General features: G+C 51.4%; 1 protein-coding gene across 1 annotated transcript in view; it reads left to right on the top strand.

Annotated features, from left to right (window-relative positions):
* Window positions 1-17,545, top strand: part of UPF1 (UPF1 RNA helicase and ATPase) — a 29,326-nt gene extending 11,781 nt beyond the window's left edge. Inside the window, exons 7-24 of the mRNA XM_053297106.1 lie at window positions 3,745-3,829; window positions 4,742-4,840; window positions 5,226-5,334; window positions 5,626-5,785; window positions 5,890-6,008; window positions 6,626-6,790; window positions 7,752-7,866; window positions 8,174-8,317; window positions 8,939-9,152; window positions 9,375-9,492; window positions 10,637-10,793; window positions 10,996-11,138; window positions 11,450-11,624; window positions 12,428-12,509; window positions 12,867-13,028; window positions 13,794-14,011; window positions 14,586-14,705; window positions 15,066-17,545. Coding sequence (XP_053153081.1) covers window positions 3,745-3,829; window positions 4,742-4,840; window positions 5,226-5,334; window positions 5,626-5,785; window positions 5,890-6,008; window positions 6,626-6,790; window positions 7,752-7,866; window positions 8,174-8,317; window positions 8,939-9,152; window positions 9,375-9,492; window positions 10,637-10,793; window positions 10,996-11,138; window positions 11,450-11,624; window positions 12,428-12,509; window positions 12,867-13,028; window positions 13,794-14,011; window positions 14,586-14,702 — 2,382 coding nt within the window. The 3' untranslated portion in view covers window positions 14,703-14,705; window positions 15,066-17,545. The remainder of the gene's footprint in view (window positions 1-3,744; window positions 3,830-4,741; window positions 4,841-5,225; window positions 5,335-5,625; window positions 5,786-5,889; window positions 6,009-6,625; window positions 6,791-7,751; window positions 7,867-8,173; window positions 8,318-8,938; window positions 9,153-9,374; window positions 9,493-10,636; window positions 10,794-10,995; window positions 11,139-11,449; window positions 11,625-12,427; window positions 12,510-12,866; window positions 13,029-13,793; window positions 14,012-14,585; window positions 14,706-15,065) is intronic.
* Window positions 17,546-17,969: the final 424 nt, after the last annotated feature.

The following is a 17,969-nucleotide window of genomic DNA, read 5'->3' as shown; positions in this document are numbered from 1 at the left end:
AATGCAAGGTGACAGTAAGGGAGGCAAAAAGAGAGTTTGAGGAACATTTAGCCAAAAGTATCAAGGGGAATAACAAAAATTTCTTTGAGTACATCAGAAGCAGGAAACCTGCCAGGGAGGTAGTTGGGCAATTAGACAATGAGGGAATGAAAGGGATTATTAAGGAGGATATGGAGGTTGCAGAGAAGCTAAATGAATTCTTTGTGTCTGTCTTCACGGCAGAGGATACTGAGCATATACCTGTTCATGAACCAGGCTTTTTAGGGATGGAGGCTAGAGAGCGGAGTCAGATAGAAGTGACAAGAGATGATGTACTAAACTGTCTGGAAAAACTGAAAGCTAACAAATCACCAGGGCCGGATGGCATCCATCCAAGAGTCCTCAAAGAACTCAAACGTGAAATTGCCGACCTCCTTGCTAAAATTTTCAACTTATCCCTGAAATCGGGCTCTGTACCAGAGGACTGGAGAGTAGCAAATGTAACACCGATTTTCAAAAAGGGACCCAGGGGCAATCCAGGATATTACAGGCCGGTTAGCCTAACATCCGTTCCAGGCAAATTGATGGAAAGCATCCTCAAGGATAAAATTGTAAAGCACCTAGAAGAACAGGCCCTGCTGGGAGTGAGCCAGCATGGCTTCTACAAAGGTAAATCTTGCCTCACCAACCTTTTGGACTTCTTTGAGGGTGTCAACGAGTGTGTGGATCAAGGTGATCCAGTTGACATAGTCTACCTGGACTTCCAAAAAGCTTTTGACAAAGTTCCTCATCAAAGACTCCTGAGGAAACTTAGCAGTCATGGGATAAGGGGACAAGTACATGTGGGGATTGCTAACTGGCTGAAAGACAGGAAATAGAGGGTAGGTATAAATGAAGAGTTTTCACAATGGAGGGAAGTAAGAAGTGGGGTCCCCCAGGGATCTGTACTGGGACCGGTGCTTTTTAATTTATTCATAAATGATCTAGAAGCAGGGGTAAGTAGCGATGTGGCCAGATTTGCAGATGATACCAAACTCTTCCGGGTAGTTAAATCCAAAACGGATTGTGAGCAGCTCCAAAATGATCTCTCCAAACTGGGGGAGTGGGCAACAAAATGGCAAATGCGGTTCAATGTTAGCAAGTGTAAAGTGATGCACATTGGGACAAAAAACCCCAACTTCAAGTATATGCTGATGGAATCCGAGCTGTTGGTGACGGACCAGGAGAGGGATCTTGGGGTTGTGGTGGACAGCTCGTTGAAAGTGTCGACTCAATGTGTGGCAGCTGTGCAAAAGGCAAATTCAATGCTAGGGATCATTAGAATTGATTGAAAATTAGGATTGAAAATAAAACGGCTAATATTATAATGCCCTTATACAAAGCTATGGTGCAACCACACTTGGAGTACTGCGTACAATTCTGGTCACCACATCTTAAAAAGGACATAGTAAAAGTGGAAAAGGTGCAGAAGAGGGCAACCAAGATGATCAGGGGCCTAGAGCACCTTTCTTATGAGGCAAGACTACAACACTTGGGGCTTTTTAGTTTGGAAAAAAGACTGCAGGGAGACCTGATAGAGGTCTATAAAATCATGCATGGTTTGGAGAAATTGGAGAGAGAGAAATTCTTTTCCCTCTCACACAACACTAGAACCAGGGGGGTCAGTCCATGAAATTGATTGCCAGGAGGTCTAGGACCAACAGACGGAAGTACTTTTTCACACAACGCGTGATCCAATTGTGGAACTCTCTGCCACAAGACGTGGTGACAGCCAACAACCTGGATGGCTTTAAGAGGGGTTTGGATAACTTCATGGAGGAGAGGTCTATCAATGGCTACTAGTCGGAGGGCTATGGGCCACCTCCAGTCTCAAAGGCAGGATGCCTCTGAGTACCAGTTGCAGGGGAGTAATGGCAGGAGAGAGGGCATGCCTCAACTCCTGCCTGTAGGCTCCCAGTGGCATCTGGCGGGCCACTGTGCGAAACATGATGCTGGACTAGATGGGCCCTGGGCCTGATCCAGCTGGGCTGTTCTTATGTAAGCCAAATGCACCAAAAGTCAGACTCGGTAGGAGGGAACTTCACCTGCTTCTCAGGAGTAACCTTGGAATGCAGACGGTCCTAGGGTTCAATCACTGGCAGCATCTCCAGGTAGAACTGGGAAAGACCTGTGTCTGAAACCCTGGGGAGCTGCTGCCAGTCAGAGTAGGCAATACTGAGCTAGATAGACAAGTGGTTTGGCTCCTTGGTGCGTCCTTCCTCTTCTGAGAAATAGTGGCAGGCCCATACGTTTCCCACCGTTTTTCCTGATGTCCTCTTGGACTTCGATTCATTACCCATTCTTGATTCCTTAAATTCTTCGTCTCAACTAGTCTATAAGCAAAGATTAATATAATGTAGATGAATCTCTTCAGTTGCTTATCCATCCACCTTCCAGCAACAGTTGTGGTTGGAAAATCAGGAATTGGCTGCAGGGCATGGCCATGCTAATGTTCACTCAGTTTACCCTGTGAAAACACTTTGCTGCTTTTGAAAGTTTAGTGGTCAACCTGAGCCCCTAAATCTGCAGCATTCTGGGCTGCTTCAAAGCATTTCTCTTTCCCATCATTTCTAGCCTCCTTAGAATATAGCCAAAGCCAGCTGGCACCATTCCTCCTCTGCCATTCAGCCACTGCTCTATTGCCCTGGACTGTGATCCTCTTTGCCCTGCATAAGGGCTGAATGCTGAGCCAGTGGGGTGCCATGTGCCTTCCTTACTGTGAGAGAGTGACTGTGCTGCTTATTAGATTTATAGCCTTGGCCGTCTGCGGTTCAGAGTGAGTTGCCAAATGTTTGGAACAGTAGGTGAGGCCCATCTTAGACCAGGCAAAGTTACTTTGCATACATTTCACTTCTAGGAAAGTTTAAGAAATCAAATACATGCAATCAAATTTTGTATTAATGTGCCTGCAAAAGGAAAGTAAAAGAACAGCTTGAAACTTGTGGGAGTTCCAACTTCAAATGTTGTTTGTTTTACTGTATAGTAGTGACCATATGGTAAATGTGAATCATAGTAAATCTGAAACTGGGAAAGACCTTTTGCTTTTCTCAGGCATTATGTTGTTTGGGAATTATTAATCTGATTATTGAGTGTTAAAAGTCTGAGAACAATAATAATTAAAAATCATCATAAATAGGATGATTAATTCAGAATTTCTGCTTTTAAAAAAACAAACCCAAACCCAAAATTATTTAAACATGTCCTCAAGCATATTCTGGTGTAAAAAGTAATGCATCCAGTTAATATAAATGGCAGGATTACCTGTCAAAAATTTGGTGTCTGTAGATAATTGGGAAGTATGTTAATTGCTTCAAAAAACTATCAAAATTTTCCCCTGAGCATTCAGCCAATTTCAGTGACAGGATTGTGTATGTAAAATTTGGTATCTGAAGGCCATTGGGAAGTATGACTTTATTTCACACCAACTAACTCTTCAAAATATATAATGGTTTGTATTTTAAAAGGGGAGAGCAAAGAATTACTTTCTCCATAGTGCTCATCTTTCTGGAGTGTGTGTAGAGAAGGGGCGGGGCTTCTTCTGGATCACACAGTGGCAGCTAGAGCAGATGTACCGTGGAGCTCTCACCAGGGAGTGTTAGCAGCCCTTCCTGTGATTGTTTGAGCTGTGTGTTGGAGGCAAAATGCCAGGAGAAGCAGCCAGGAAGGGGAGGGAGAGAGAGCTGCTCTTGGCCACATCAAGTAGAATCTGCATCTCTTCCCTTTTAGACCCAAGACAACATCACCGTGAGATGGGACCTGGGCTTGAACAAGAAGAGGATCGCTTACTTCACTCTGCCAAAGACTGATTCAGGTCAGAATTTAGCCAGCATGACCAAAATGAAAGAGGGAATGAAGTTTAAAACAAACTTCCTATGAGACTTCCAAGGCTACAAAAGGCTGACCTTATTGTGTTCGGGGGGGGGGGGGGCTCAACTGGAGTGTGTGTCTTAATTGCAGTGGCTTTACAAATAAATGGGTTTGTCTATTCTAAGAAGTGGGTGGCTAGCCTGCAGCGTGGCAGCATCAGGCCAAGGCACTCCCCGGTCTGGCTCTGGCCTAGGAATCAAAGCACCAGTCTCCTCAATGCTGCAACCTGTTGCCACAGAGACAAAATCTTCCCAAGGGGTGGGGAGATGGTGTACATACTGTGCTGTTTCACACTCTGGAGTTGGCCTGAGACACTCTTGCCCGAACCAAAATTGGCTGCAGCTTTTGTTGGGGGCGAATTCAAGGTCCTTGGTTTTGACCCTGAAAACCCTGCACAGCTTGGGACCAGGGGAGGATGTAAAAAATCTCTTGTACAAACCTGCCCAAAATGCAAGATCTGCTTCTGAAGCCCCCACCAGTGAGCCTGTGCCAGGAGAGATGAAGTTTGCAATAACTGCAGGGTGAGGTGTGGGGGGTGGTCCTTTTCAGTGTTGGCACCTTAATTATGGAAAGCTTTCCCCAGTTGGGTGAGGGAGGCCCAGCATGTTTGCTGCTTATGGACTGCTCTTCCCCATCTGCTTTTAAGCCCTGAAGGACTTGCTGGCTCTTGCAAGTTTAACTTTTCTGTGACCCTTTTGCTGTGCTTTATCATATTTATCTTATCCTTGTGAGCTGCTTTAGATGTTTTTCATTGAACAGTGGAATAGAAATGTCTATTTAAAGAGAGCTCAACAGGCAGACTTGAAACCGTGTTGCTGCTCGGCAGAATGAACACAGCAAAGCTTGTCTCCTCCAGATATGCGGCTGATGCAGGGCGATGAAATCTGCCTGAGGTACAAAGGAGATCTGGCCCCACTGTGGAAAGGAATCGGCCATGTCATTAAGGTTCCTGACAGTATCTTTTTAAGTGCCTAAGAAAATAAAGGTCAGCATCTTAGCTGCATGGATTTAATGGCAAATGGAGTTACAGGTGCACTCTGACATCCCAACATCTGAAAAAACTCAAGTGTGGGAAGGGGCAACCTCTCTTTTTTTTCACGGTTGGGGTCACTAAACAGAAGCAGGAGATGGCCCATATGCCAGCACTTTGAGGACCTCAGATCCACTTCTGTCTGACTCCCAAGCTGGGCTCTCATCCTTGCAGCCTACAGACCCGCTTAGTGCCAGCAGTAGGCCCTGCTCTGTAGATTGATGATGTGAGGAAAGGGGGTGGGAGCAGGGAAGCCTCTCCCTGCTTGGACCGCTGTGCAGAGACACTTCGACTTAACAAGGTTTTGAAGATTATGGCGACGAGATAGCCATCGAGTTGCGGAGCAGCGTTGGTGCCCCGGTGGAGGTGACCCACAACTTCCAGGTGGACTTTGTGTGGAAGTCGACCTCCTTCGACAGGTGGGTGAAATCCAGGAAGTCACTCTGGCTTGTGAGGCACACTGCAAGCACTTGGTTTCTACCTGCGTGCGCCAGACAGCACTTGGTTTCTACCTGCGTGCGCCAGACAGCACTTTCTGTAGCTCAGTAGCAGAGCCCCTCCTTGGAATGCAGAAGATCCAAGTTCATAATCTGGCAGCATCTCCAGGTTGGGCTAAGAAAGGCCTCTGGAGAGCCCTTGCCAGTCAAAGTATACAAGACTCAGCTAGCTGGACCAAGGATAAGACAGCTTCCTATGTTCTCCCTCTTCAGAATGCAGAGTGCCCTCAAGACGTTTGCTGTGGACGAAACCTCTGTTTCTGGCTACATCTATCACAAGCTCCTGGGTCACGAAGTGGAAGACGTCATTATCAAATGTCAGCTGCCGAAGCGCTTCACAGCACAAGGACTTCCTGACCTCAACCACTCTCAGGTAACCTGATCTCGTCCCTTAGCGAAGGCAGGATATGTTGAAAGAGGGAATCGTAGGTGTCAGTTTCATAGCCTGTGTGGCATTCACACTCTTCCTCTCCTCAGGTATATGCTGTGAAGACTGTCTTGCAGCGCCCCTTGAGCCTCATCCAGGGCCCCCCCGGGACAGGGAAGACGGTCACATCTGCTACCATTGTGTACCACCTGGCCAGGCAGGGCAATGGGTAAGAACCAGGGTGGAGAGTGTTGCATCTCTTTAGTGGACAGAAGAGGCATTCCCACTGCTTGCACACAGGATGGAGTGCTTCTTTTCCTCTCACAGGTGGGAATGGCAGGGATGCCTCTTCGAAGGTGACTCTTGTGACTTGCAGTTTGTCTTAAAAATTAAAACCCGCAGCTTAAGTAATGTGACAAATTAAATTGTTTAAATTAAAAGGATATTTTAGTCGTTGATTAATCAAGGCCTCCTTTTAAAGTCTTCTGGCACAATGCTTCAGGTACTCATAGAATTGCTGTAAGGGCTATTTAGCAAATAGACCTAATGCTGGGTCTGGAGAGAGCTGTCTGCTGCAGCTGAAACTCACTGAGCTCTCTGACTGCCTTAACTGTGGTTGTGGACTCTGCCTGCATTGTCCTTAACCATGGTTAACATAACCCAGGTTTTGTGAATCCACCAGACCCTGGTTAAGCTGGGTGCCCTGCTTAGTGTTCGTTGCAGTGCAGGTATAACCATGGTGGAAAAGCCCAAGGGAAATCCTTGAGATGTTTTGGACTTAAAATAATAATAACAAATTGGGATTTGGTGTTCCAGTTCACACCCTCTTGTCTCCTGTCCTATAAGGCCTGTGCTGGTTTGTGCCCCGAGTAACATAGCCGTGGACCAGCTGACCGAGAAGATCCATCAGACGGGCCTGAAAGTGGTGCGCTTGTGTGCGAAGAGCCGCGAGGCGATTGACTCCCCCGTGTCTTTCCTGGCACTGCACAACCAGATCAGAAACATGGACAGGTAGGAAGAGCCCGAAGAGGGTTGGGGAAAGGAATGTTGCTGTGGCTCCCCTCTGGTTTCAGGGTGTCCCTCACATTTCCCTGTCCCAGGGTGTCTCCCACATTTCCCTCCCCTGTTCCCACATTTCTTGGATTCTGGTCTCTGGCCAGCTGCCCTTGTGGCTTCTTCGGGCCATCGGGGCCTCCACCCATGACTCCTCGAGCTCCATCAGCTCTGACCTCTAGACCCCGACTTGCTGTTGCAGGTGACCAAAGGCTTGGGCTTCCAACAGCAACAAATATTTATATACCTCTTTTCAACAAAAGTTTCCAAAGCAGTTTGCATAGAGGAATAATCAGTTAAATGGCTCCCTGTCCCCAAGGGGCTCACAATCTAAAAAAGAAACATAAGACAGACACCAGCAACAGCCACTGGAGGGACGCTGTGCTGTTGGTAGATATGGCCAGTTACTCTCCCCCTGCTCAATAAAGAGAACACCTTTAAAAGGTGCCTCTTTGCCCAGTTGGCAGAAGGGACTTTAATTTTTTTAGATGGTTTTTCTTGGTAGGTGCTTTGGAAACCTGTTAAATTCAAAAATGTGAATTTGAAGGATCTTCTAGGGCCTTGGATCAGCTTCTGTTCTACAAATCCAAGCTGATGGTCAGATTGGCAAAAAGGTTTCTGATTCCCAGCTGTTCAATGAAAGTACCACAAAAGCTCCTACATTGGGCTGTTAGAGTCTGTGAACAGCAGTAACTCACATATGGCTTGGTACTCGTATATGCAAGCTGTCTGAGAACGTGGCTCATGAGGTGCTGCAAGTCAGGGGCTCTGCCCCACTCCCAGCTGCCATTTTGTGTCTTGTCCCCGTCCCCAGCTCTGGTTAGTGGATCTTGGGCGAAGAAAGTTAAGCCTGCCTGCCGGAAGTCTGTGCACGGCTGCTGTAGCATCATGGGTGGTGGTGTATGTGTTTGCTTCTCAGCATGCCTGAGCTCCAGAAACTGCAGCAGCTGAAAGACGAGACTGGAGAGCTGTCATCTGCAGACGAGAAGCGCTATCGGGCCCTGAAACGGACGGCTGAACGGGAATTGCTCATGGTCAGAGTCTTTCCTGTGTCTTGATGTTTGCCTTCCTTAGGCCAGGGCTGGTGCGGGCAGCTGCTCAAACCACCCAAGTTCCCACAGTCCCATCTACATGCTGCACAGTGCCAAGCGGCACTCCCTTATCAGTGCTGTGGTAGCAGAAGGGCAGCCCTCCTTCTCTCTCCAAATGGACCTTGATGAGAAGTAATTCCAGTGGTTGCTGCAGAAATTCCCAGAGAAATTTTTTGGGGGGTGGGGGTGGCGGCACTTGGGATCCTGTGCCAGGCAGCCCCCTGAACGCCTCCCGTTTCCTCCCGTGCAGAACGCGGATGTCATCTGCTGCACCTGTGTGGGAGCCGGTGACCCCCGGCTGGCGAAAATGCAGTTCCGCTCCATTCTGATTGATGAGAGCACCCAGGCCACCGAGCCAGAATGCATGGTGCCCGTGGTCCTTGGGGCGAAGCAGGTAGGGCCGGACTGCTGCTGGGAAACGGAGAGAGGCAACCCGCTCCTCCTCTTGGCAACTTCTCGTGGATTAGGCATTTCTCTGTTTAGATGTTGGCATTCTGAGTCTGCAGGAAAAGAGTGTGAACTCTCTCTAGCCCCGTCTGGCTGGCATTTGGACAGGGGGCAAAGATGGTGGCGCAATCCCTGCATGTTGCTGTCATGCCTGGAATTCCTGAGGGGGCTGAAGATGGGGGAACAGATTGGGCCGGGCCAGGAGAGGAGGAGGGAGCCGTTGCTAACGCCAGGAGGCAAGCCAGAGGTGGGGCTGAGGTTCGGCTAGGAAGCTGGTGGTGGCTGTGAGGAGATGATGATGTTGTGGGAAGAGAACCAGGGACGGGGAAGCTGTGGAGGGGTAAATCTCAGAGTTGCGTTGGCTTGTCGCAGAGAGCAGTAGCCAGCCAGCAAGCAGAGGGACCTTCTTCCACAGCCGCAGCCTTTCCACCTGCAGGGCCTTGATGGCTGGCCCTCAGGAAGCTGCCCTCAGGAGGGCCGTTGACCGTCCAGGTGCTGTGCCTGTGGAAGGCAGAAGTCCCTGTCTGGCAGCAGTCCCCCTGTTGACCCCGGGCTCTGTCTTTCCCAGCTGATCCTGGTGGGCGACCATTGCCAGCTGGGCCCCGTTGTGATGTGCAAGAAGGCGGCCAAAGCCGGGCTCTCTCAGTCTCTCTTTGAGCGGCTGGTGGTGCTGGGCATCCGGCCCATCCGCTTGCAGGTGCAATACCGCATGCACCCGGCCCTGAGCGCTTTCCCTTCCAACATCTTCTATGAGGGCTCGCTCCAGAATGGCGTCACTGCAGGTAAACGGGGGGGAGAGAGGGCTGCTGGGAGGGCAAGCTGTCCACGAGTGGGGCTCTGCTTCAGACAAGCCACACAGTGGCATCTCCCGCCAGCACCTTGTCTGTTCTTGGGAGGCTGCAGACTTGCGCTTGCTTCTTTGGACCGAAAGCGGCTGGTCCAAAAAGACCAGGGCCGACACGCAGCCTTACTGCTGGCAACCCGGTTGCCTGTTGTCTCCGCAGCGGACCGTGTGAAGAAGGGATTTGACTTCCAGTGGCCGCAGCTGGACAAGCCCATGTTCTTCTACGTGACTCAGGGGCAAGAGGAAATCGCCAGCTCCGGCACGTCTTACTTGAACAGGTAACGCAGGTGGGAAGGAGACGGGACCCCAGCCACGTTGGTGAAAAGGGCGGCGGGGGCTTGGCTGGCCTCCAGGGTGTGACCGAGGGGTGTCTTGGCCCCGTCCTGGGATGCAGTGGCTTAGCCCCAACCAGGAGGGTGCCGCAGAGGCAGCAGAGCTTGTCAGACAGAGGCTCTGCCAGGCTTCTTCACAACAGAGGAGGGTTTGCTTTCTCGTTCAGTGGGAAGGCTGAGGGGGAGTTGAGGGGCAGCGTCCCTGCTTGCATGCACGGTGCCCCAGGGTCAGCCTCCAGCACCCTCCGTTAAGAGCCGCTGCTGGGAGAGATCTTCTCTGCCTGAGACCCTGGAGCACCCAGTTAAATGTCTGTAGTGGGATGTCGCACTCTGCAGGTGTTTAGCAGCATGCTTCTCCAGCCTGAGGAGCACCCGAGAAATGCATTGTAAGACAGATGGCGCGTTCCCTGCTCCCTCTTTCCCACCCTGCATCTCCCATTAAGGAAAGGAAAGATTGACCTGTCGAGTCGGTGTCGACTCCTGGTGACCACAGAGCCATGTAGTTTTCTTGGTAGAACACAGGAGTGAGTTTACCATTGCCATCTCCCACACAGTAGGAGACGATGCCTTTCAGCACCTTCCTAGATCGCTGCTGCCCGATAGAGGTGTTTCCCGTAGTTTGGGCAACGGGGAATTTGAACCAACAGCCTCCTGCTCTCTAGGCAGGTTGCTCCCCTGCTGCGCCATTTTCATTAAAAGAAGAAAAATGTCATTCGGAACCAGAGTCTTTGAAGCAGCAGAACTTCCAGAGACTCTAAATGCAGCTGGCCCTTGTAATTCATGGGTTGCAGTTTCGCATATCCGCAGTTGTCTCGTAGAGACCCCGTTTTTTAATCCACTGGTAGAAAAAAAATAACCTCTAGATTCCCATAGGGGTAAGGTTCCTTTATTTGTGACTTCTGTGTTCGCGCCCCTGGGCAAGAACGGAGCCCCCGTGACTCATGAGGGGCCCCTGGACTTTGCTTCTTCAGCAGCAGTACATCTGGGAGGCGTTTAGAGCAGGTTGGCTTGGACACGGCTGCCCGCTTGTGGCCCGTGCTGCTTTAAAGGGGGCACTAAACGAGAGCCTCCTTCGCCACCCCCCGTGCAGGACAGAAGCTGCGAATGTGGAGAAGATCACCACCAAGCTGCTGAAGGCTGGCGCCAAGCCTGACCAGATCGGCATCATCACGCCCTACGAGGGGCAGCGCTCCTACCTGGTGCAGTACATGCAGTTCAGCGGCTCCCTGCACACCAAGCTGTACCAGGTACCCCCAGTGCTCTGCGGGCTCTCCACACCTGGGTCCAGCCGCTGGCCTTTGCACATGTGCTCCCAGCCGTGCTCTTTGAGGGCGGAGAAGTCTGGCTGCGACTGCGTTGGGCAGCGTAACAGAAAATAGGGGCTCTCTGGGGCCGGGAGGGCCCTGAAGCTTGCCCTGAGAGCCCCCCTCCTCCTCCCTCTGCCCCCAGGAAGTGGAGATTGCCAGCGTCGATGCTTTCCAAGGGCGGGAGAAGGACTTCATCATCCTGTCTTGCGTCAGAGCCAACGAGCACCAAGGGATCGGCTTCCTCAACGATCCCCGGCGTCTCAATGTCGCTCTCACCCGAGCAAGGTAGGAGGAAGCCTTCCAGTGCAAGGTGGCAAAAGCCTTCCGTCCTCTGGAGCCCTCTGCCACCAGCCCGCTCGGAAGGTGGGCATTCCGGAGAACTTTGCACGCGCGTGGCAACGTGCGTGACATTTCTGACCCGGGTCTGGATTCTCAGCGGCTCAGCCGGCGGTTACTGAACCCAGCCACGTCTCATGTCCTTGCACAAGTGCCTGGAGTCCTATCCAGTTGAGTGTTGGCTGAACCGCATTCCGCAGCTCACTCGAGCCCTCACTTTGGTGGCAGGGAGCGGCTGACCTGTTGGTTTGGCTCCATAGGTACGGCGTCATTATCGTCGGCAACCCCAAAGCCCTGTCCAAGCAACCCCTCTGGAATCACCTGCTGAACTACTACAAGGAGCAGAAGGTGCTGGTTGAGGGACCGCTCAACAACCTCCGGGAGAGCCTCATGCAGTTCAGCAAGCCCCGGAAACTCGTCAACACCATCAACCCTGTAAGTGTGGGGCCGTGGCCCACCATCTCTGCAGTGGGGTGGGTGAGGGTGAGAAAGCCTGGACTGCCTCACCTTCTGGAACCAGCTTTCACTGTTCCCTCCCTAGGGTGACAAGGGGTCACTCCCCCCCCACCCCCCAGCAGTGCTGCATTTCATGTGCCTAAATTGGGGTTCCCCCAGCAGTGAGTGAATATACTGACCCAGGTCTTTGGGGCCTAGTATGGATCCCTTTGGCCAGCACGGTTCTCTTTGGTCAGTTGAGTGGCACAGATCGGTTCTCCTTGACATAAATGAGCTTTCAAGGGGTGGAGAATGACCCCAAAGATCTCCCTGGCTCAGTTGACCTTGGGGTACCTGCCCCTAAAATGTGGTCAGTTAAGCCTCAAATCTTTAGCTGAAAAGGAAAGAATACTTCCGAGTATTTAAAAAGCACTTCTTATATTTTCTTTGTTAGCTGTGATTCTTACAGCAGCCCTATAAAGTAGGTTGTTGTTGTCTCATATTTGGGGGAGTGTGTCTGAGTGTTGAGATTGAGACCCAGGGCTTTGCCTGAGGCCACTTCCTCCGACTGTATCAGTCAGGTGTCGAAAACAGGGACTTGCTGATTCATTTGAGTTGCTGCACTCACTGTAAAAACAGTTGTGTGATAGCTTGAAAATTTGCACACTCTTTGATAGCACAAACCTTTTGTGGCTTGTGATTCATTCCATAAGAGATGTCTGAGCACAAATGGTACAGCAGATGTGATCAGATGTATAATTGTTAACCTTCTCTGTGTGTATGTGTTTCTTCCTGGACGGCAGGGAGCTCGCTTCATGACGACTGCCATGTATGATGCTCGTGAAGCTATTATCCCCGGATCAGTATACGACCGCAGCAGCCAAGGTGAAAGGCTCTTGGGGCGCTTTCCCAAACTGGAGAGAGGCCTAGAGGCTGAAACTACAGAGGCCCAGACTCTGGAACCAGGGGGAAGAAGGGGGGAGCATCGTCCTCGGCCCCAGGCTGTCTTGTTGCAGGGTGGGAGGGGTGTGCATGGCATTGCCCACAGAGGCGGGGCAAGAGTAGGATTCTTGTGCCGCTCAAAGGTGGGAGCAAAAGCTAGGGGGCAAATAACCAGTGTCATGTCCTGAATCTGCAGTGGGGCGGAAGAGCCAGCAGCTACCAGTGTCTCTCCCTCCTTGAGCATTTGTGTCTCCTTGAAGCAGTTTGCGCTCTCTGAGCTCTCCCTCACTCTCCCCTCAGGTCGGCCTTCCAACATGTATTTCCAAACGCACGATCAGATCGGGATGATCAGTGCCGGGCCCAGCCACGTCACGGCCATGAACATCCCCATCCCGTTCAACCTGGTGATGCCGCCCATGCCGCCACCCGGGTATTTTGGACAGGCCAACGGGCCAGCTGCCGGTAGGCCGCCAACTGGGGCTCCTCTGCCTTTGGCTTGTCTTGCGCAGCGTGGGTGGACTTGCCTCGTGTGTCTGCTAGGCCTGTTCTGTTCCTTTTCTTCCCTGTTTTAAAACTGTTTATGTCAAAAGGAAAAAGGAACCCTGTGTCTTCCGCTCTCCCTCCTTCCGCTCTCCTTTTTTTTTTTTTTTTGCAAATCTTGTGGCTTTGGAGGCAGGATAGCACTGAATCTTGGATCCTGGAGAAGTTGCAGAATTTTGGTTAGCAAGAATTGTCCCCTTTGCTAAGCAGGGTCTGCCTGGATTTGCATTTGGATGGGAGACTGCATGTGAGCACTGTAAGACATTCGCCTCCAGGGGTGGGACCACTCTGGGAAGAGCGCCTGCCTGCTTGCAGGCAGAAGGTTCCAAGTTCCCTCCCTGGCAGCATCTCCAGATAAGGCTGGGAGAGAGACTCCTGCCTGCAACTTCGGAGAAGCTGCTGCCAGTCTGTGTCGACAATACTGAGCTTGATGGACCAGTGGCCTGACTTGGTATATGGCCGCTTCCTATGTCAGTGTCCAGATTGGAGGCCCCCTTTCAGTTCTCCAGTCAGCCACAGGCCCCCTCTGCTCTCTGCCAGGGTCACAGACAGAGTCCCCAGACTCTGCCCGGTGCCGGCCCCTTTGCCGCCATGGCCCCCTGCACAAGGGGTGAGCTGCATCGGGCTTGCCCCTCCTTTCTGAAGGGAGCACAGTCTCCTGGTGGTGAGCTGCGGTTCTCCTTTCAGGGCGTGGAAACCCCAAAGGCAAGACCAGCCGGGGTGGGCGTCAGAAGAGCCGCTTTGGGATGCCGGGAGCCAGCCAGTCCAACCTCCCCAACAGCCAGGCCAGCCAAGACGTGGTCTCCCAGCCCTTCTCGCAGGGCCCCCTGACGCAGGGCTACATCTCCATGAGCCAGCCCTCCCAGATGAGCCAGCCGGGCCTGTCTCAGCCAGAACTCTCGCAGGTAATGGCCTCTGCTCCCTGCTGGCCTTTGGGCATGTGCACATGTCTGCTGGAGGCCTGCCTCCACGGCTCTGTTTGTTTGAGAGCCCTCCCATGTGGCCCAGCAGGGCTTGGTGGGCAAAGAAGCCCCTTCCAGGGGAAAGGGAAAGTTGCACCGTCGAGTCCATGGCGACCACAGAGCCCTGTGGTTTTTCTTTGGTAGAATACAGGCGGGGTTGACCATTGCCATCTCCAGATGATGCCTTTCAGCATCTTCCTATATCCCTGGATTTGGCTGGGGGGGACTCTGCTCCACCACCTTTCTCCATTGCAAGTGTGGTTGGTGACGTGCCAAAGAGACGCCTGCTTGGCTGTAGTGTCCACATCTGGGAACACTCCCCCCCCACCAGGAGGCCCGCCTAGCCGCCTCCTTCCTGGCACCGCCTTGTTGAGGGGGGCTTTCAGTGTGGTTGGCTTGCACCCCCATTGACTGTGGGGCTTTGGGCCGACTTCTTAAAATGCCGCCTGCATCCCGAGGGCCTTGGCTGGACATCTGTGTCGGCTTTCCCAACGCTCCTTGTTTTTCCCCCCTTCAGGACAGCTATCTTGGTGATGAGTTTAAGTCTCAGATCGATGTGGCCCTCTCACAGGACTCGACTTACCAGGGGGAACGCGCGTATCAACATGGAGTGACGGGACTGTCACAGTATTAGAGTGTAAGGTGGCTTTGGTGGGGTGCGGAGGGGAGACCTGGCAGTTGCATCGGCATCTCTTGCCCACGCTGTTCTCCTCGGGGGGGTGGGTCTGAGGGCTGCAGTGCAGCTTCTCGGCGCTCTGCTGGTCTCTCCGAAGCGGAGAAGGGCGGCTCGGAGAGCAGCTGCCCTCCTCTGGGTGGGTTGTGTCGTGAGTGCTTCGGGGCACTTCCTCTGGCCAGCTCATTGGTCCCACGGGCCGCAGCTCTGGGCCTTGGATGTCGGGCCTCCTGCAGGCCAGGCATTGGCTTGGCTCTGCCTTGGAACTCCAGCCCTGGCTTGGGGCCACTAACTGTGCTTCTCTTCCTCCCCGCTCTTTCTTAGGTTGCAGGAGGAGAGCTAAGCTTGTGTGGAGCTTAGTTCGTCAGCATTTTATTCTGGGTAATAAAAATAAAATAAAATGGATACCTGTTTTCCACTGCTAAAACTGAAGCAACTCTGTGAGAGCAACAGGAGAGAAGGGAGAGGAAAAGAGAGAAACCAACAGAGAGGAGAGAAGAGAGCTCGAGAGAGAGAGAGAGAAAGAGAGAGAGAGAGACAAAGAGAGCCCACTGCTAGCTCACTGAGACGAGGAGACTGACCAGGGATGAGACTGAGCGAGCATCGGAGGACCGACTGGCACCTCGCTGGGGGGCAGCCAACTCGCCCCGGAAGAACTAAGTGGTCAGCGGAGATCCCTCCCCCCTCCATCCCCGTTGACGCAGATCAAGAGAGAGAGAGAGAGAGAGAAGGACCCTGGAAGCCAGATCACTCGATTCCGTTCTTCTCGTTGCCAGCAGGGCTTCACTTTTCAGAGCAGGGTGGGGAAAGGAAAACCCCCCATCTCAGAGTTGTTCATGTACCAATCTTCACACACACACACACACACACACACCCCAACACCATTTTTTTCCTTTCAAAAAGAAAAAAAAGGCGGCATCTGACGTTTTAGGGAGCAACTGCGTCCAGAAGGAGGAGATCTGCCACGCTTGTTGGAGAGCAGCCAGCTGGTACCCGACTCTGAGATGCACGGTTTTGCTGTCTGCATCCCAGCTTTGAAACTCGCATGCGGCGTCACCCACGTTCCTAATGGGCTTTTGTGACAGGATGGAGTTCTTTTTTGTGTTTTTTTTCCCTTTTTAAAAGAGAGATGCTTTCAAATAAGCACTGGATATTTTTGTAGAAGTTTGTCTCTGGTAGTTGGGGGAGGGGGGGAAATCCTCATGCTGCAAAGCTTAACAAAAATCTATAGAAACCCTTCAAATGCTTAAAAATTAGAGCGCCAATCTTTGCTTAAGATCTCTTCGGTGTGATGTTGGTCGCTCGGCGTCTTCTTCGGACGGACGACAGCAGTTCTAGGGAGGCTGCCGGCGCATCTGTGGCAGTGAGGTGGAGGGTTTTACGAGGGTGTGGTTTCATCTGCTTTTAATGGGTTCTGCTCTGTGAAAACAACTTTGTTTCTTTGGGGTTTCCCCCCCTGTAAGATTTACCATGCGCTTCACAAAAGGGGGAATTTGTGCCCTTCGTCCCAGAGAAGAAAAAGGATGCTGGCCTTTCTCTTAGCTCCCACTGACGATGAGGAACTGTAGTGGAAACTGGGGATTATATTGGTTTTGAAGTAAAGACTCCATAAAAGAGGCGTTGGGCTAGGCAGGGATGTTGGAAGGTGGCGGCTGAGCAGGAGGTAATTCTTAGAGCAGATGCGGGGCTGGGGCCTGATTTTTTTTGTCAGGAGTTCTACACTGTGAGCGGGAAGTTGGAACCAGCTCGGGGCTCTGTATTGACTCCCTCAAGTGGGCGGCTTCAGCCTACAGCGGCACATCCACCTGGTCGGGGGCATGGAAACCACTGCTTCCCTTGCGGAGAGCAGTTTGATGTGCACCTAAATGTTCCTGCAAAAATTAATGTGGGAAATGGGATTTCTGGTAATCCCACGCGTTGGTTTCCTCCCTGGTGATCTGTTGAGAATTCCACCTCCCCAGTTGGCTGAGACTGTAGTTCAACCAACCACCCAGGGCTGTGGTGCTTTTCGAAAGACTTTCAAATTTAAAGTTGGCTTTTCCCATCAAAGGGCTCTAAACATCTAATAACGTGTGTGTTGTGGAACTCAAGGTAACTTCATGAATGTACTTGGGGAACTCCCTGTGTTTTTAAAGGAAAGTTGGCAAGCTGGCCTTCCTTCCATGCCTTTCTCTCCCAAAAGTAGTCATTCAGCAAGCAGTACTTGCACAAAGTCCTTTTTCTTTTTTCTTTTGCCCCTCCCAGAAATACACCTTGCAGATCTGGGAGGGGTATAGCAGACTCCTGTGAGAACCAGAACCTCTGCCTAAAAACAAAGGTCGCTGTCTTCAACTGTGCAGGGTGGAATTCCAGGACTCGAAAGACTTCGTCCATGTGTGAGGGAAAAGGGGAAGCTGCCACCTTCCTTCCGGAAGATGAATTCTTATTTATTCAGACTGCCGGAGGGCTGCTCTTTCATTTTATTCTTGTTTCCCCCACCCCCTTAGGGTAGGCTGCATAGCTGTGTAGGTTTTTTGAGCTAGATACTAAGTGTGAACCATTTTTTGTGTGTAATGCAATTCATTAATGTAGCCCCCCTTCCTCCCCCACACTATCTTCCTCCCCCCAAGATATTTCACACGCTTGCCTCTGCTTTTTGCCAGCCTATCTATATAATTTTTTTCCTCTGCAGCAGCTACAATTCTGAGTTCTTCTATAAACCCACTGAGCCACTTGTGCTAGCACAGGTGTGTTGAACTCCACCCCCCCCATCTGTTTGAAACTGTTTGTCATCGATAAAAAAAATAAAGAGCTCTTGCATTCAGTCTCCCTGACTATTTCTATGGAAAAGTTGCAATCGTTGCAGTTGGTTTACCTCTGTATACCTTGCTTGGCAAATTATTTTGCTACTGAGCTAGGACGTAAAATGTTCTCTATCGACTCTGTGTCGCTTCATGGTGTGAGGCTCCCTCATGAAAAGAGGTGGCAAAGGCATTCATGCAGAGGAGAGCACCGGCCTTTGGGTGCTTCTGGTGGAGAAGAGGGGGGGAACATAGCCCTAGTGCCTCCTAAAGATGGTGAAGGGGCAGAAGGTGGTCTGACATGAGCCTGTATCCTGCTAAATGAGAGCAAGAGGAAGAAAACCTTACAGTGGGTGCTTTGGGTGTGTCATCCTTCACCCAAGTGAGCCTGTTGTGATGGCCAGAAGAGCTACAAACTTGACATGAATTCATGGAATATTACACCACC

The sequence above is a fragment of the Hemicordylus capensis genome, chromosome 2, assembly GCF_027244095.1.
Source record: "Hemicordylus capensis ecotype Gifberg chromosome 2, rHemCap1.1.pri, whole genome shotgun sequence".
NCBI classification, from domain to species: domain Eukaryota; kingdom Metazoa; phylum Chordata; class Lepidosauria; order Squamata; family Cordylidae; genus Hemicordylus; species Hemicordylus capensis.
The sequence above is the reverse complement of the archived record's forward strand: the minus strand, read 5'-3'. Positions and strand labels throughout refer to the sequence as shown.